Source organism: Carcharhinus amblyrhynchos, chromosome 12 (genome assembly GCF_965287045.1).
Source record: "Carcharhinus amblyrhynchos chromosome 12, sCarAmb.v2.hapA, whole genome shotgun sequence".
In the NCBI taxonomy this organism is placed as follows: Eukaryota; Metazoa; Chordata; class Chondrichthyes; order Carcharhiniformes; family Carcharhinidae; genus Carcharhinus; species Carcharhinus amblyrhynchos.
In genome coordinates, this window is record NC_137335.1 from 12,735,648 (window position 1) to 12,755,877 (window position 20,230).

At 39.8% G+C, this 20,230-nt stretch overlaps 1 protein-coding gene across 2 annotated transcripts in view; it reads left to right on the forward strand.

Annotated features, from left to right (window-relative positions):
* ralgapa2 (Ral GTPase activating protein catalytic subunit alpha 2) overlaps positions 1 to 20,230 on the forward strand; it is a 474,330-nt gene that overhangs the window by 100,934 nt on the left and 353,166 nt on the right. For both annotated transcript variants that reach the window (XM_080200068.1, XM_080200069.1), the window contains exons 4-7: positions 11,397 to 11,454; positions 14,142 to 14,185; positions 17,205 to 17,382; positions 19,766 to 19,881. In XM_080200068.1, coding sequence (XP_080056194.1) covers positions 11,397 to 11,454; positions 14,142 to 14,185; positions 17,205 to 17,382; positions 19,766 to 19,881 — 396 coding nt within the window. The remainder of the gene's footprint in view (positions 1 to 11,396; positions 11,455 to 14,141; positions 14,186 to 17,204; positions 17,383 to 19,765; positions 19,882 to 20,230) is intronic.

Below are 20,230 nucleotides of genomic sequence, written 5' to 3' on the forward strand. Positions count from 1 at the left end.
CCCCTCACCACAGGAATTATAGTGGGTGTGGGCGGACTGTGCAAAGATTGGTTGCCCTTGGGTGGGAATTTCGAGCCTTGAGGCCAGAAAGTCCTGCCCTAAGTTTCAATGGCTCATAATGTGACAAACATCTGGGTGGGTTATTGAGAAATCTATGGAATCTGTTTTGGTTGCATCCATCATCTATTGCATAGTGTGTGTGACTGATTGCAGTTGACCTGTGAATTCACACGTACGTCATAACTTCCCTGACTATTAGTATAAAATAAATATTGTAAATTAAAGAAATGTTTGAAACCTGTATAATGAAGTTTACTTTAGCTTGTTCAAAAACCATGGAATCTTGTGGCTTTATGCAAATTAGTAAGTACCTTGAATGTACTGTAAAGAAAATATTATTGCCCCCCCCACCCAAGGATGTGGCATTCGACTCATTGATCAACATTTCTGATGTACCGCACTGACCTCTGCACCGACCTCCTCAGAAGACAAACCTGGGACAGAGTACCCTTCACCATCCAGCACTTCCCCGGAGTGGAGAAGCTACAACATCTTCTCCAGACCCTTCATGTCATTGACGAAGATGAACATCTCGCCAAGGCTATCCCTACACTCCCACTTCTTGTCTTCAAACAGACCATTGTCCGCAGCAAACTACCCAGCCTTTAGAACCGTGACCACACAACCCTGCCACAGCAGTCTCTGCAAGACATGCTGGATCATCAACACGGATGCCATCATCTCATGTGAGAACACCATCCACCAGGGAGACAGTACATTTGCTTGCAACTAGGCCAATGTTGTCTACCTAATGTGCTGCAGGAAAGGATGTCCCGAGGCATGGTACATTGGGGAGACCATGCAGATGCCACAACGGATGAATGAACACCGTATGACAATCACCAGGCAAAAGTGTTCTTTTCTTGTTGAGGAACACTTCAGCAGTCACAGGCATTTGGTCTCTGATCTTCGGGTAAGCATTCTACAAGGCGACCTTCACAACACACGACAACACAGAGTCGCTGAGCAGAAACTGATAGCCAAGTTCTGCACACATGAGGACGGCCTCAACCAGGATTTTGGGTTCATGTCACACTATCTGTAACCGTCACAACTTGCCTGGGCTTGCAAAATCTCACTAACTGTCCTGTCTGGAGACAATACACATCTCCTTTAACCTGTGCTTAACCTTCTCTCCACTCACATTGTCTGTACCTTTTGAGACTTGATTACCTCAAGACTCGCATTCCAACTATTATTTTGTAAATTGTGTTTGTCTTTTATATGCCTTGTTTGTGAACAGAACTCTGACTTACCTGGCAAAAGAGCAGTGCTCCAAAAGCTAGTGGCTTTTGCTACCAAATAAACCTGTTGGACTTTAACCTGGTGTTGTGAGACTTCTTACCATGAGTAAGCCAGCAGTAGCATCAAATATCTGCTAACCTTAAACAGCAAGGCAGACGGGAAAATTAGTTTTAACAAAAATCTTCTTTAATTTTTAGAATATGAAGACCCCTGTGAATTGCTCCTCATTATCAGACAAGAAATATCTTTGCTAATATAATAGCCTATGGCTGGCCTGCAAATGTGCCAAAATTCTTTGTTGCTTCAAAGTGATGAGATTTAAATATTAGCTCGTCCTATGGAAGACTTAAGTTTAAAGATCATCTGAACTGTTCGTTTCAAAACTCCTTTTACTATAGAGTACATTATGTACTCTTATTGAAGGCAACATTTTGGATGAAACCTTAAGGGAATGTAAAAAGAGAACCTAAGAAAAATTGAGAAAGCACTGGGAAGGGTTTATGTGCCTTATTTAAATTTGAGATTGTATTCTGCTGAAATCTATGCGAAGCTTTGAGGTTTCTTTTGAAGACAGGCATTTAAAACTTTTTGAAGCATCCACCAGTGTAACATAATATAGTTGTTCTAAATTGTTAATTAAAGTTGAAGAGTCTCTTGAATAGATTTGATGCAATTAGGCCAGGATATTATTTGAAAAGTCAGGACACTTGTAATTAAAATATGCATGTTTAAGTTTGGCATTTGGAAATATGAAATTAAAGTATGTTTATTTGTTGTTAATAGGCTATTGTTCTTTTTCAACAATGTGGGTCTGGGGGGTGTCCCAGTGCAACAATGTGACTTTGAAAAAATTGTTAGTACTAATTGTCCTGTAATGTGAGTTTTCTGCATTAACATTTCGCTGGTATTGGCGCACAGCTTGAAAGTAGGTCATTTAAATCTGCTAGTTCTTAAAGCTAAATAATCTGTAGTCCCATATTAGTGTTGCAATTTCTTCTGTTGCCCACTTTCCCCACCAGAGGGTAATATACATTTGTCTCCTTTTTTCCTGTCCCTTGCCAACAATGTCAGCTGTTTCCGATCAGTAGATTCTCTTACACCATAAAGCATTTTTTTCTTTTTCTTACCTACTTTTAGATTTCTGCTGCCTTGATAGGATCTCTTTCACTGCTCTTACTCTCCTCCTCTTGCGTGACTTTCCACACTAGGCTCAATTTTGTGTCTCTGCCACTCGTACATACTCTGTTTCTTCTTCAAACAGTTTATGCCTCCTCCTTTTCACACCACCATATCACTTTCTTTGTTGCAGTATTACTAAAATGAATGTAAATGATGAGGTCAAAATCTGACTGGTACGTATGCACCAATCAGTGTTGCTTTTAGGTATCTTATTGCTTCTCCGCTTTTCCTTCTGATTTGACCCCCTTCCCCAGAAATACCTTTCGAAGACTTTTAGGCTGGTTCCAATAAAATAGTCTAGTGCCCTATTAGCTAAGGACGTTGGTACAAGTAGGTTTGGCACAGTGGCTCAATTCACTGCTGCCTCACAGTGCCAAAGACCTGGGTTCAATTCCTGGCTTGGGTCACTGTCTGTGTGGAGTCTGCACACGCTTCCCGTGTCTGCATGGGTTTCCTCCGGATGTTCTGATTTCCTTGCACAGTCCAAAGAAGTGTGGATTACATTGATTGGCCCCAGTTTTGGAGGGAATTAGCTGGGTAAATATGTGGGGTTATAGGGATAGAGTGAATTTGTTGTTGGTGCAGACTCAATGGGCTGAATGGCCTCTTTCTGTACTAAGTCTGCAGTGAATAAAAAAATCGTTTTACTTTGGAGCAACACTCATCCAGGCACATGAAGTGTGTTCTATTTTGCTCTTATCTTTTGCCTTGCAACCATTCACACTTCTGACCTTTATGGAGGGAAGGCCATTGAAGCAGTTGAGGTGTTTGGTCTTGGGACATTGGAGAACCCCTGCAGAAACTTCCTGGGATGAGATGATTGGCCTCCAACATCAACAACCAGAAACGTCAGGAGATGAGTTACTTGCCACAGAATTCCCAGCCTCTGACCTGCTTTTGTAGCCTTAGTATTTATATGGCTGATCCATTTCAATTTCTGGTCGATATTAACCCTTTATAACCATGTTAGATTGTTATAATCCTCTTCGTGTATATGAATCTTCTCTATATGATAAATAGTCTTTAATAAATGTTATACTAAGGCTGACTGGTTACTGTTCTCACTGCATATCACACCTGGACCCTTACAACACTTCTAAGGACAAAACTATACACCACTACAAACTAACGTTTCCAAGTTGGGATACTCTTGCCATTAACACCAGTTGGGTTTGTGACAGTCGTCTTGCCTCTTAGTGTAAGTGTGACTGTTGTCCAGGTTTTGCTGTATATGGACACAGTCTGCTTCAGTATCTGAAACGTTGTGAATGATGCTGAACACGGTGCAGTCATCAGCAACCATTCACACTTCTGACCTTATGATGGAGGGAAGGCCATTGAAGCAGTTGAGGTGTTTGGTCTTGGGACATTGGAGAACCCCTGCAGAAACTTCCTGGGATGAGATGATTGGCCTCCAACAACCAGAAACGTTTTTATTTTGTGCTAGGTATGACTCCAACCAGTGGATAGTTCCCCACTGATTCCCATTGACTTTAATGTTAACAGGGCTCCTTGATGCTACATTAGTCAAATGCTGCCAAGGGCAATCACTTTCACCTCGCATCTGGAATTCAGCACTCTTGCCCATGTTTCAAACAAGACTAATGAGGTCAAGAAGTCTTATGGCCTTGGTGGCTTGGGTGGCATAAGATGCTGACAAAGCAGTGGTGAGGGGGCTGTGGTAATTAAAAAGATCAGAGGGGCAAAGATAAAAGCAGAACTTGACATCTCAAGAAAATATGTAGGTTTAAAAATGAAAATTAATCCCTTAGTTACAATGTTGTTGATGAGCATAGAAAGTTTTTTATTTATTAGTCACAAGTAGGCTTACATTGACACTGCAATGAAGTTACTGTGGAAATCCCATTACCACCACATTCTGCCACCCATTCAGGTACACTGAGGGAGAGTTTAGCATTGCCAATGCACCTAACTAGCACATCTTTTAGACTGTGGTAGGAAACCAGAGCACCTGGAGAAAACCCACTCCAATATGGGGAGAATGTGCAAATTCCACACAGAATCCCATGCTGGGAATCGAACCTGGGTCCCTGGCACTGCGCCACCTTGCTACCCAATCAGAATTTTATGCTCTATGGCTTTATTTAGAAAGTCCCAAGTTTCCTTATGCTTCGTTGCCCTGTCGCTTTCAAAGATTTGTGCACGAGCAGTCCCAGGAGCCTCCTCTCCGTTCACGCCAACCTCTTTAAAATTGTACAATTTAGCACATGTTGACTCTTAAAGTTAAAGTTTGTTTATTTGTCACAAATAGGCTTACATTAATACTGCAGTGAAGTTATTGTGAAAATCCCCTAGCCATCACACTGCTCGGGTACACTGAGGGAGAATTTAACATGGCCGATGTACCTAACCTGCATGTATTTTGGATTGTGGGAGGAATCAAAGATGCCAAAAGACAGTACTGGACTAAGCTAGAGTCCCAGGCTAGCCACACCGACCCCTGCCAACTATGGCAAGGCTACAAAATGAAGGCATGTAAAATTGCCGGCTCCAATGCACCCCTTCCTGATGAGCTGAATCTATTCTACACCTGTTTTGAGCAAGAGGTTAGCGAGAGCATACCCTCCACCCTGGAAGTCCTGTATCTGGGGTCACCATTGCAGAAGGTCAACCCACAGAAAGCAACTGGCCCAGATGGGGTACTCAGGCAAGCATTCCGATCCTGTGTGGATCAGCTGGTGGGAGTATTCATAGGCATCTTCAACCCCTCTCTTTATTTACAACAATCTGAGGTCCCCATCTACTTCAAGAAGACGACCATCATCCCGATATCTAAGAAAAACCAAGCAGACTGCCATAATGACTATCGGCTGGTGGTTCTGGCATTCATCATTATGAAGTGCTTCAAAAGGTTAGTCACAGCACGCATGAATTCCAGCCCCCCAGACTACCTGGATCGACTACAGTTTGCCTATCGCTGCAACAGGCCCACAGCAGATGCGATCTCCCTGGCCCTACACTCAGTTCTGGAACACTGGATAATAAGGACATCTATGTCAGATTCCTATTTATTGACTACAGTTCAGCCTTCAACACTATTATTCCCATGAAACTCATCTCCAAACTCCATAGCCTAGGCCTCGGCACCTCCTGCAACTGGTTCCTGAACTTTCTAACTCACAGACCACAATCAGTAAGGATAGGCAACAACAGCAGCACCACAATCATCCTCAACACCGATGGCCCACAAGGCTATGTTTTCGTCCCCCTCCTATACTCCTTATACACCTATAACTGTGTGGCCAAATTTCCCTCCAGTTCGATTTTCAAGTTTGCTGACGACACCACTGCAGTGGGTTTCAAACAATGACAAGACAGAGTATAGGAATAAGATAGAGAATCTGGTGAACTGGGTGGCAACAATGATCTCTCCCTCAATGTCAACAAGACGAAGGAGATTGTCATCGACTTCAGGAAGCATAGTGGAGAACACGCCCCTGTCTACATCAACGGGAATGAAGTAAAAAGCGTCAAGAGCTTCAAGTTTTTAGGTGTTCAGATCACCGACAATCTGTCTTGGTCCTCCCCATAACTAACTATAGTTAAGAAAGCCCACCAACGCCTGTCCTTTCTCAGAAGACTAAGGAAATTTGGCATGTCAGCTACGACTCTCATCAACCTTTACAGATACGTCATAGAAAGCATTCTTTCTGGTTATATAACAGCTTGGTATGGCTTCTGCTCTTCCCAAGATCACAAAGAACTACAAAAGATCATGAATGAATCCATCATGCAAACCAGCCTCCCATCCATTGACTCTGTCTATACTTCTCGCTGCCTCAGCAAAGCAGCTAGCATAATTAAGGACCCCACACAGCCCAGACATTCTCTCTTCCGCTTTCTTCCTCTGGGAAAAAGATACAAAAGTCTGAGGTCACGTAACAGCTGAATCAAGAGCAGCTTCTTCCCTGCTGCTCTCAGACTTTTGAATGGACTTACCTTGCATTAAGTTGATCTTACTCTACACCCTAGCTATGACTGTAACACTATATTCTGCACTCTCTTTCCTCCGTTATGAACGGTATGCTTTGTCTGTATAGCGCTCAAGAAACAATACTTTTCACTGTATGTTAATACATGTGACAATAAATCAAGTCAAAAAACTGGAGCACCTGGAGAAAACGCACACTGACATGGGGAGAATATGCAAACTCCACACAGACGGTGTTCCCAAGCCAGGAATTGAACCCTGGTCCCTGGTGCTGTGAGGCAGCAGTTCTAAGCACTGTGCCATCATGCCACCTCAATTCTGAGTCTCCTACTAAATGTATCACCTCATACTCTTCTTCAGTGTGTCCACCCATTCCACCAGGCTTGCTGTGTCTTTTTGAAATCCACTAGAACAAACTATTATTCAGTATGTAGGTACGGCATGAGAATAGGAAGGCAAATGGAATGTTGGTGTTCGTCAAGTATAAAAGTAGGGAAAAGTGGCTACAGCAGTACCGGGCTCTATAATAAGACAACATTGGGAGTACTGTGTACAGTTTTGGTCTCCTTTCTTAAAGGATACAATTGCATTAGAAGCTGTTCAGAGAAGATTCACTCAACTAAGTTCTGGGATAAAATTGAATGGATTAGGCTACATCCATTAGAGATCAGAAGAATGCAAAGTGATCTTATTGAAATATAGAAGATATTGAGGGTTCTTAACAGGATGGATGTTGAGAAGATGTTTTCCCTTGGGCGGGCAGGGGGGTCTAGAACTAGGAGACACAGTTTCAGAATTAGGGGTCTCCCATTAAGATTGAGGTGAGACAGTTTTTTTTTCTCCTGAGCGTTGTTCATCTGTGGATTCCTCCTTCCCAGAGAGCTTTATAGGCTGTGATTGAATATATTCAAGGCAGAGTTAGGTTTTTGATCGACAAGGGAGTTGAGGGTTAAGAGGCGGGCAGGAAAGTGTAGTTGAGGCCACAATCTGACTGGCCAGATTTTGGTGAATGGAGGAGTGGGCTCAAGGGGTCAAATAGTGTATTCTTGTTCCTAATTCTTGTGTTCTTGGGTGCTCTTGTGTACTATCTTCAGTTTTTCCTACACTTCCAAAAAGGTTGCACCGTCTGTAAATTCCAAAATTGTGCCCTGTACTTCAGATCATTAATCCATAGCACAAACAGCAATGGTCCCTGTACTGAATCTCAGGTAATTCCACTGTATAACCCTCTCCAGTAATCCATTTGCAGTAACCCATTTGTTATATTTGATGTCTGTGTTCACTGTGTTTTCCTATTAAACTAAGTAGTTAAGGATTGTCTGTTACAAGCCTTGTGGATGAATGCAAATTCTAGTAATTCAATTATAAAAGAATTGGCATGCACACAGGAATAAATAAATATCAAAAAAGCCAGAAGCATACTGCAGGTCTGTCTGCATCTGAAAGAAGAGGGGATATCAATTTGGATGTGAACCTTCTGTCTGAACTAGTGAATAATTTTGAGTAAGTACTAAAGACTGCTGCTGTTAAAACAACCAAAATTTTGAGGGAATGAGCAAATTGTGGAATGAACAGTCAAAGACAAAAGGTCAAAAACATAGTGATTGACGGTTGGTTTTAGGGAGGGCTCAGTGATAATTCCAAATTCTCATTCTCAGTGTTATTTTCTGGATCAGTCACCTCCATGAAACAGCTGTTTAAAGCCGCAGTAATCCACAGTTATTTCAATTTCTCCTACTCAATATTTCCTGCGAGTAAATGACTTTAAGCTTCATTAAATTGATTACTGTATGTAGGCTAAAGGGATTTTTTCCCCTCCAAGTTTTGGTTCAGGGAGTTAAAGTAGGTATAAATCTCTCTCCACCTGCCAGATACCATAAAGCCTGGTGCAATAACAATTGCAATGTGTAATATCAGTCAGGTAAAATACACTTTACCAATTTTTTTCCCAATTACTCACTCACAATATGGAGATTTATATATGATTTAAATACTCAGCTTTCTCATTTCACAGTCATATACTTTGTACTTCAGTGATCTTCAACTCGGCATATAAAGTACCAATTTCCTGCAAAAGGAATGAAAATTTTATGCCACACAGTATTTCTGGTGTTGAGGCATTGTCATTTGGTGATACTATACTTAAGGTGGATTGTTCCCATCCTGCCCACCATGGGAATTGTCGTGTGCGGGACAGGATCATGCAAAGATCCATTGATCTCAGGGATTTTCCAGTCTTGGGGCAAGCGCAGCTGGAAAATCCCATTCTTAGTTTGCAACATTAAAATGCTTAATTTCTTGTACCAATTTTTTGTGTAATGATTTATATCATCAGGATCTTTCTTTTGTGAATGCAGTCTCCCATTATTTCCTCTGGTGGCTGCTTGTTCGGCTATTGCACACTCTCTGCCTAATCTGTGCTGCCACCTCCGTTCCTTTTTGCAGCGGTTCATTCTGCAGGTTTTTGACCAATCCTTTGGCTATCTGCGCTACCCAGTGTGTTCTTTTTTGCAGTCCTACTTGACAGCTCCTCCTTAAAGTAAAGTATTTTGTGATATCTTCCTTTTATGTGCAACAGTAATGCGTACTGTTGCTTGTAATTGGATAGTGAACCAGGACTGCGTGAGATATGCGTTGGAAGAGCTTTTATAACAGTGATGCATCTGTTATTCCGCTTAAATGTATGCACCCTTTTGTGTCTTTGAAGAAGCAGCCGTCATTACAGAATTGTTATTTTGATCACCATCAGAATTTTCACCTGTGCAGTTTATAGTACTTTCCATAATATAAATTTAAATAGATTATCAATTCTCACGTTTTGAAATTGCTAATGTGTGAATTTCCATGTAGACAAGTTTGATCTTTAACGGTCAAGAAAAATCAGGCTTTTCATTCTAGTGCATTCTAGATTAATATCAAATCTTGGATGTAAAATACGTATCAGTGCTGCAACTCTGCATCTGGCACTCGCTTTACCTGCGGTGTTTCCAGCTGGTGCCTGTACACTTTACTATCTCTGTAGTTCATGTGACTCAATGAAGATGCATTATTGTTTTTGATCTATTCTGCAGCTTCCTTTCGAGTGCAGATTGTATTTGCCCCACGCACAATTTTCTCCTTTCCCTTGATTTAAGAGGGAAATGGTCATTGCTGGAATATAAAAGCCTGGTGTCTTCAGGCAAGAGAAAGGAAAAAGTTAATGTTTGTTTATTAGTCACAAGTAGGCTCACAATAACACTGCAGTGCAATTACCATGAAACTCCCTTAGTTGTCACACTCTGTCGCCTGTTCAGGTATACTGAGGGAGAATTTAGCATGGCCAATGCACCTAATCAGCACATCCTTTGGACTACAGGAGGAAACTGCAGCACCCAGAAAAACCATCAGAGAACAAGCAAATTCCACACAATGACCCAAGCCGGGAATCGAACCCAGGATTTTGGCACTGAGAGGCAGCAGTGTTATCCGCTGTTCCGCCATGCCACCCAAAAACTGGAATGGGCACAGTTTCCAAATGCTTCTCTGCCAATCATTGGATTGATGTAACATATCTGCAACTTTATATTTTAATATGAAGTAATATTGCCTGTTTAGAGGGGTGGGTTTATAAAATTTTCATCCTATGGCCATTTGCCTGTGGCATATAGGTATATACAAACATATGAACTGGAAACAGGAATATGCCATTCTGCTCCTTTAGTCTACTCTGCCGTTCAATAAGATCAGGGCTGATCCGACTGTGACCTCAATTTCACTTACCCCCTTTGTTGATCAAGAATCACCCTAATTCAGCTCAAAAATATTCAGTAACCCTCCTTTCTGTGCCAGGGAGAAAAGAGTTCCACAAACTAACCCTTGGGGGGGGAAAAACTTCCCGTAATAAATAATGGGAGACCCCTCATTTTTAAACTATGTCACCTAGTTCTAGTCTCTCCCACAAAGGTAAGTCAGGACTTCATGCTGCTCGTCTTCGAGGGCAAACTGCAATCCCAGCAGCGGCCACTCCTCCAGGTGTTGTTGCTGGGACAAGGTTTCTGCTGACCATTTGGTTGGCAGGTCTCAGAGGTGGGACCTCCTCCAATGAGAGCGGAAGGACTGCCTTAAACAAGTTATGGGGCTGCTGAACAAACTGGGACAATGTAGCAGGACTCACCATTGAGTTTTAAGCTGAGGGTTGGGGACTCTCCCAATTTACTCTAAAGCAGTGTACTTTCTAGGTTTGCAAGAACCACTTATCAACAGTGTGAGATAATTCTAAATAAGCATAGCAAGTACTCTGCAAGCAGGGGGTCAAAATCTCCAGTTGTATTAAGTGGGATTTGTACAGGTCACCTTTGAGTGACACCAAATGCATTTTAAAATGAATGGAATTTTTAAAAGATGTGGTCCTTGATGAGTGCTAACTAAAAATGATTGGTTTGATTCAAAGTTGCAATGTGTTTGGGATTTGGCAGTGCTTATCAAATATGAACCTGTCAGAATGGTACTCCCTAAGGTGCCAGAGTTCTCAAATTTGCACTATCTTGGGTTTAACTATCCTTGTTGCCATATTAAGGAAAAGTTAATCTAAATCGAAAGGCAATAGTTGTTAATAGGCAAGTGGTGTATGGGAAATGTGAGGAACAATGTTTTTATGCAATGACTGCTAATGACCTGGAGTTTACAGTTTGTGGAAGCAAGCAGAAACAGTCGATTTCAAGAGGAAATTGGGAATTTGAAGGAAGTCAACTTGCAGGGTTTGCAGATGGAGCAGGGGGATTATGGTGCCTTGACTGCTCTAAAGTTTTGGCATTAACTTGACGGGCTAAATTGCCTCCTGTCCGTAAATGATTCTGACATAGACTTGATGGTTTGAACAGCCGCCTCCTGTGCTGTCCATTATGCTGCCAAAAACTTGGGATTTAGTGTTGCTATACTGGAGCATGTATCTTAAATTGTACTTTTAATTTATCTTGAACAGAAAATACTTCAACTTCTTCCTGAGAAAATCAACAGCAGATGGCAATTTCACAGCATAGGTAAGAAGAATGGGGTATATTTATGGGGCATTTACAAATCAGGGAGCAAATTGTAAACTCTGTTCAATTATGATATTGTATGATCTTTACTTTTCTTTCCTTTTTGTAATCTATACCATTTAATTTTTAAGGTAACAGATCAAATATTTCTTAAATTAAGTCATCATTGTATCTTTATGTATGAAATTTAAATGTTTGTACATACAATGTTATCCCCCAATTATCCATTTCTAATCATGAGCTAGAGGTTTATGTTAATCTTTTTAAAACCCTCCTGTGTGTAATGTTAAGCTTCATATGTAAAATTTTTGTTAAGCTTTAATGCACTCCTATTTATCTTGATGCCTTGATGTGGGCACCAATCTTTAGCTTCTCATCATCCTGTTCATTTTGGTTTCCTTCTCAGGAACATCCTTCCTTAAATTTCACAGCCACAGTAATGCACGCCAAACATTTTTTTTCTTTCCTGTTTCTTTTTTGTTGCACATTTTGGTTTAACGTATTTTTGTGGCAACAAAACATTGCAATCTCTTGCTTCTGAAATGCTGCTTTAGGGTCTCGTGAAGGAATTTTAACTATTTTTTAACTTTGCATTAGTTTTCACATGGCGTTGTGTTGACCTTCTTAATACTTATTTTCACTTGCTGTTGACTTTGTCTTCACTGGCTTTGTGGAAACGTTTTTCCTGTTTTTTTTCCACTTTTTTGTTAATTGCTGAGTTGCTCATATGAAAGGCAGCTTAACAATAGATGTGACAAAATGAATAATACTTGGAAGTAAGGGGTTAGGGCAAAAGGCCAGAGGTTATGCTTTATTTCAGGAAGACATCTGCAAAATTAGTCCTTGCATCAACTTTACGGAGGAGTTAGTAGAAACTGAAGCATTTTTATGGGTGTGGTAATAACTTGCATTAATATCGTGTGAGATGCAGGAGTCCGCCCCAGGGTGCATCACAAAAACTTAATCAGACAAAGGTTTGACCCCTTTCCTATCAAGCACCTGCTTACCCTGGCATTGCCCTGCCCCTTCCCGCCCACTACCATCTCTTTATCTTCAGGGCCTGTAAACCCTCATTAAAGTATGTGTGTATGTGTATACAAATATATATAAAAACCCAAAAGACCTGACCTTTCAGTCAAATGTCTCTGGAGACTCCCAGGCAGGAAGACCCTCAAACAGCCTAAAAAGTTGAAACACTCGACTTAAAAATTGTACATTGTTTGTGACAAGAGGCTTATCAAATACAAGAAGACATAAACAGACTTAGAGTTGATGGATAAATGGCAAGTGAAATTCAATATAGTGAAGAGGTGTTCCATTTTGGTAGGAAGTATAGGAGGCCATTCTCTGTTGATCAGGAAAATAGAGCGAATATCATGTCAAAGTGCCATCATCTTTTAATAATGAGGTGTTATGAACCATTCGGAAGATTGAGGTGCTGATGATTATTTGTATAATTTAAGTGGTTATGGGGCTTGTGTGCTACTTTCAATTGAACATTAGTCAGTGGTGTTACAGTGTGATCTAGACCTGATTCAGCCTGAAGCACGGTATGCCAGCACTAAATGCATCCAACAGGCGGGACTGTGATGCAAATGACACTGAAATGGCCTGATGGATGAGATTCTCTTTGGTTCTATTGTGCTGAGTCACCAGATAGGATTGGATACCTGATTAGACCAACAATAAATGAAACAAATGACTAGTTCATGTATTTTGGGGACTCTTTTGAGAAATTAATGATGTCAGGGATTGATGGCCCTCCCTGTTATTCTTCGAAGGTGCCACGTTCATCTGATCAGATAGACTAAGCTTCAATTTAATGTCTCATCCAAGTGATGGCACCTCTTATGAAGCAGCACTGCAGTCAATGTCAGTCTAAAGTATGTCCTCAGGTTTTCAAATAGGGACTTGAGTTTACAATCTTCTGACTCTGGCAGGTACATTTCCAGTCGTGCCTTTAACAGTCACCATTTTTATTACTGGCTTCTCTACTTTCTAATTATTTTGACATTAATCTTTGAGTTAATAACAAAATTATTAAAACATTTGGAAGATAATTACCTCTGGGGAGCATATTTCCCTCAACAATTTTGTATTCCTTTTTTCTGTAGGTACTGCTTCCTGTTGTTGTTTACCTCTGGTGACTTGCCATAATTACTGGCATAATTATGTGAACTTTGTCAGAGGTTTGGCAACATTTCTGAATATGGCCAAAGGTCAACCTGACTGCTTTTGTTGAGATTCTGAATAGTGATCTGTTGTGGGACTGCTGAAGTATGTTCCCCTCCAAAACCCGCAGATGCTTTGGCAAACCGTATTGAGCAGAACTTGAACTGAGGTCATCAAATTCAATATTAGACACGCGGATGAGCCTACAACCCTCCAGCCCCAAACGGGTCTTTTAAACGGGTAAACTTGGGTTGTCGTGCTGAATGGAAGGGTTGGAAGAGAGTTTTAGTTTATTTGAATTAAGCTGAGTTTATTAATTAACTTTTCTAATGAATCTTGAAATGGTTTCAGTAAGTTCTGTCCGTGCATTTAGAAGACATTCTGCAACCCTTTCAAGTTGTTGTTTGAAAGGATTGATGTTTTGTGCTTTGCTACCTCAGTGATATTCAAAATTGCTTATAATATTTACATGATTACATCTACAATCTCTAATTTGCACAAATTTAATACTTCAGGCTCAATTTTGAAGAAACTTCTGCACACTGGAAACTCTGTCAAGGTAGGAAGTTTAATTTATTTTGTCAAGGCTATATGTCCTCCTTTCTGCTTATCTCTCATCTCCGCCCCCTGATTCTTTGGCTCAATTCAGAGGAATGAAACAGAGGAGGTTATGCATCTAATTCAGTAGCTTTTTTCACCGTCAGCATCTAGGAGGTGTGTGAGAGTGATCTTTTAATGACCTTCTCAACATTTGTAGCTCCACTGAGAGGATGCATTGGTAGTTTGCTGGATGACTTCCAACCTTGTGGCAAACCAAAATATTTGTCCCTCTGACAAAATACAGATATTATTAGGAACAAGTGCACAGCAGATGGCTTAATTTATTGCGGGTCACACCAAGTGACATCCTTTATGCATTTGTCTGTAAAGAAGCAATATGTTATTTGTAACCTGTTTTTGTAATTGGTCTTTAGGCAAGACTTTGCAAAATATTTCAAAAAAAGCACTTAAGTTACATTCAGACATGAGACTTAAGAGCAGAAGTAGGTCAATCGCCCCTATGACCCTGCTCCACCATTCGATAAGATAATGGCTGATCTGGTTATAACCTTTCACCCCCATGTTAATTGTGAATCTATCTAGCTCTGCCTCAATAATGTTCAAAGACTCTGCTTCCATTGCTGTTTGAGGACGTGAGTTCCAGAGATTCACAACCTCTGGGAGAAAAAAAATTGCCTCAGCTCTATATTAATACATATCACTCGCTACATATTAATTAGGAACAGGAGTAGGTCACTCGTCCCTTAGAACCTAACTTCAGCTCCACGTTCCTACCTACCCCTGATAACCTTTTATTCCCTTGTTTTTCAATAAGCCACTAGCTCTGGCTTAAAAATATTTGAAGATTCTACTTCTACCACGAAAAAACTTCCAGAGAAAACAAATTCTCATCACTGCCTTAAACAGGCGACCCTTTATTTCTAAACAGTGATTCCCTAGTTCTAGATTCTCTGACAAGAGGAAATGTCTGCTCCGCACCCACCCTTTCAATACCCCACAGGATCTTAAAGGTTTCAATCAATTAACCTATCATTAAATGTAATAAAAGTCAAAGGATTATTGTAGTTTAAATTTGAATGCTGATCTTTCAGGTGACTGAGTGGAGGGTATTTTTCATCTGGGTGTCTTGGGTTACTAATATTGTAGTCTTTTTTTTCCTGTTTTAATTAGGGTTCTGTGTAACTTCTAGTTTTTACGAAAAGCAGAAGCTAAACACAACAGCATAATGCCAGTCATTTTGATTCTTGTTATTTAGAACTAGTCACATTTCAATAGTTGAAGTACTTGGAAATAGCCTTTTACAATTGCGTTGCAGATAAATTACCCTTGTGTAGAATACACAAAGTATTGTAAATCTTAATTCAAATTGTTCAGGCAATATCAAAATTAAGCACAAACTAAACTGTCCAGTGAAGAGAAGATTGAAAGATGATCTGATAGAAGTCTTTAATAGTATATACATAAATTGAATGACTGCTTTTAATAAATAAATTCAGAAAGTAGTTAGGATGTGAAACATAGTACTAATGCTAGAAGAATCTGTTGAGGCATATAGGATAGTTGCACTTAAGATGTAGCTAAGTAAGTAGCTGAAGTAAGAAAGAGAAGGATGTGCTATAAGTGTTAAATGAAATAGGGTGAAGGGAGGGCCATGTGGAACATTTACACCTATTGACCTATTTGTTTGCTGTAAATTGCACTATAAGTAGCAAACACATGCCATTTCATTAATTTATTCTGTGTTGTTCTGCAATTTTGAAAGATTTGTTCCCCAGAGATTTTGGTGACCAAATAATTCTTTCAGTTTTTTTTAGTACTGCCTTGTGCTGTGATATTCAAGGAGCAGCTTGCCTTCCTAATTTCAATCCAAACTCCTTCAGCTAATTTAAAATCTGAGATAACATAATAGACACAATACAGAAAGGGGAAATTTGAAGTTTTTGGGGAACAGAGTTAGTGTAAATATCACAGCATAAGGGTGTAGAACAATGGTAGAAAGTGCTGGTTGAAATGTGCAAGTGTTGAATGTGTGTTTGTGGATGCAAGTTTACATAAAAGTAAGAATGCTGGTTGCTGAAACTTTTAAAACGTTGGCCCTCATCTTGGATAAGTGTGTGATCCTCTGGTGATCATCCCAAAGGTAGGTTTCCTGATGCACAAGATCTCGTTTGTTCTCCAAATGCGCTGAAGGCTACAATTTTTGCATATTTGAAATTACAGTGCAAAGGTACTGTGGCTGCAAAGAAAGAGTACTTGCCTCTTTCCAAAACCCATGCAAAAACTTTGGCAGCAGTGTCATTGAGGCAGTTAATTTTCTCCACTGACTAATTGTTTTAATCAGTTAAGTGACTTCCTCAACAAAAGAAAAGTGCTTTCGAGCTAATATTTGATTATATTGGTTGGGCTAATGTTTTCTGTTCCCCATCTTGCTCAATCGAGACATCAATGAACTTGGGTGTTCATTTTTTAAATTACAATACTGATTACAAGATGCTACAGTTCAGTAGAACCACTTTAAATAGTAAAAATGAAACTGCCTTACCATCGTCAATTTCAAAGTCCCGATTGCTGCATTTGTTAATGTCTTTCACAACTACTGAGGCCAATTTCAAATTTCCTGGACTGTTCAAAATAGGTTAATATAGGTTAACTGCCTTTGTATTTGACACTCGTGATGCTGGCAAATGGTTAGTGTCATTTTATCAAGAAAGACGGCTGTCCAGAATAAAAATGACGAGAATTGTACCTGTTAGTATAATTAACACCTCAAAGTAATTAGCCAGTGTATAGCACAAAAAAAAGTCTGACTGTTTTTAATTGGCTTTTCCACACAATCTTAATTGCAAATGCTAGTCTGGTTATATTTCTGCATAACACATTAATGATACAGAGCACTGAGTGGATGCATGACACGTGGTATGGATGAAATTCTTTTGGCCATGGTACGACTTGTACTTCATTATAAATGTGCAAACTTTGATAAGCTTTGACTAATACTGTGTAAATTTTCTCCTCAGATAAGATGTGAAGGAATTCGACTCTACCTGCTTTGGCTTCAAGCACTGCAAGAGAATTCTTCAGATGAGCAGCTAACTTTGTTTGCATGTCTAGTCCCTGGCTTTCCAGCTGTTTCATCTCAAATTGGACCATGTACTCTTGATACACTCACAAACCCCTCCTATAATCTATCTGATGGTTAGTAATCCAGCCCAATATCAGTGGGGCCAACAGCAATACAGAATCATAAAATCTCAACAGTACAGGAGGCCATTTGGCCCATCGACTCTGTACCAACCACAATTCCACCCAGGCCCTATTGCTGTAAGCCCTCGCATTTACCCTGCCAATCCCCCGGCACTACGGGCAATTTAGCATGGCCGATCAACCTAACCGGCACACCTTTGGACTGTGGGCGGAAACCGGAGCAGCCGGAAGAAACCCATACAGACATAGGAAGAATGTAATCCTCCACATAGATGGTGACTGAGGCAGGAATTGAACTTGGGTCCCTGGCGCTGAGAGGCAGCAGTGCTAACCACTGTACCACCATGCCGCCCATTAGCATTTATAGAGAGGCATTCACCTTTGTACCATCGATGAAAGTAACGATTACCTCCAAAATTAAACTTCCCCCTCAAATTTCCACCGGTTTGCACTGCGCTTGAAATCAGTGTAACCAGTGCCTAAGATTGTGGAGTACTAATTGCAAATTATGTTCAGTGTGAGGAGTATTTTCTCAATTTATTTTGTCATTTCTTTCTGTGAGTTTATAAAAAAGCAGTGTTAGAAGCTGGCTCACCTATGAAACTAACCATCCAAAATGAATTACTCACCACCGGACATCTTTTAATTTGCATTCTATTTGCAGGCCTTTGAAGAGAGCCTAAAAATTAAGCTGGTTCTAATAAGGATGTTTTAAAAGCTTTGAAAATGTTGGCTTGCTTACTAAGGAACTAATTATACTACCCTTTATAAATATAAATGGCTCTGTTTATTTTTTGAAAGTTATTTTTAGTGTTTTAGAAAGGAGTTACTCCGAGGTCAAGGGGGGTGGGGTTAACATTGATTAAAGCCTATTTTGAGCTATGCAGTTGTTATGGTTCAGGGTAGAAATGACAAAGTATTCTAAGAAGTTCGTCTGAATCATAAGTTTTGCATCTTGAATTTTGTAGGATAAGCATGAGATGTTTCACTTCAGATATGATTCAAGTGACCCACTGGGAAGCTGGTATCAAACAATGTTTATTTAAGAATGTAGTTAACATGTATAGTAAGAAAATTATCAATAACTTTTATCAATTACAAACAAGAAACAATCATGATAATGTCTAACCCTTAACAAAGATATCTACAATGTTCCAATCAAACCAATCCCATAGATAAAAGACCGTTTTCACAGTTTTAATGCAGCACAGACTAATGCTGACGTGATGCTGGAAATTGAATCCTTTGATTGGAGAATTGAAAACTTTGTCTTCATTCACTCAGAACAAGCTGAAGACCAAACAGCTTCTCAACTCCAGAGAGACTCTGGTCTAGCCTCCAACAACAGCAGATTTTCATCCTTCAGGAAAACGAGTTTCCAAGGAAGAAAAAGAACAGGGAGAGAGGGAAAACACTTAGTTTTGGCTTGCTGTTCCTTCTGAAACTCAAACCTGTAGCTCCAAACTGAAATGAGAAAAAAATTGTCCCAAAACATGTGACTGTCGTCCTAACAATGTAGGATCATAAAACTAATCCCAGAGTAAACACAAACAACCCATTTAAGCCTCTTAAGTAGCAATAAAAGGACATTTCCAGTCGTCAGCAACAATGACACCGCTGAAGTTGTGAGAGCTGCAGAAATCATGTTTTTTTAAAAACCTTTTTTAAAGGTACACTAACGTCACATAGTCAAACAGCCCTGAGATACTGTTAAATACATAATGGAATATTTTTAAAGCAAAATTGCATTGGTAAATTTTGTTTGCTACTATTCAGAGTCCAAAGTACTTAAGGTAGCGATAAGGTAAAAAGCAAACCATGAAATAGGATTTATTTCTTAAGTGGTTAGAACTGAAAAGTAGAGAAGTTTTGCTAAGCTTGTATTGAACACTGGTTAGACTGCACTTGGATTATAGTACACAGTTCCAATTGCCATATTATAGAAAGGACAGAGATACATTGAGAAAGGGCAAAAAATTGTGACGATGATACCAGAGATTGACAGGTTATACATATCAGGAAAGTGTCAGGTTTTCAATTCACGTGGGTTACTAACAGAAACTGCTCTTCTTAGTTGAAGAGTCATCCATGAGCGAACACGGGCAGGAGGTTTTTGTGGGGGGGGAGGTGGTGTTGCTGATGGACCTCTTTGGCACTGAAAGATTCTGTGGTTTAAAAAAAACAGGGAATTTCTTTTTGTATTGCTGCAGAACTGTTCACCCTTTTCTGATATGCATAACTTGGCATCACCTTCACAATTGTTTGCACTTTCCGCAATGCATCTATGTCCTTTCTATAATATGGCAATTAAAACTGTACACAATAATCAGCACAAAATTAGATACTGATGACTTTTACCTTTTTTTATGCTTAGTAAAAATTGCTGCAGAAGACATTACTCCTTTATTACCATCAGTATTGGGTGAAAAGATATCGGATGACCAGACTTTATACTTCCTTCAGATTCTTTTGAAGTACATGGTGATCCAGGTAAATCAAGAGTATTTATAATAATGCCAATATTTCAGTCAAGTTGAGAGTGGAACAGTGCATGATTTAACCATATAAGCAAGAAATGAATGTATAGCCAATGAGTAGTTGAATGCAAATTGAATAAATATAATTCATTGTCAAGTTTCTGTTCTAATTGGACTTGCAACCAACGTGATAGTATTCTCACCTGAGTCAGAAGGTTGTAAATTCACGTCTTACTAAATACTAAATACAAAAAATCCAAGCTTATGCTCGATACTGAGAAAGTGGTATGCTTATGGAATACTGAGGAAGTGGTATGCTGTTGGAGATGTTTTTCAGATGAGACATTATAAGAAGGGCTCAT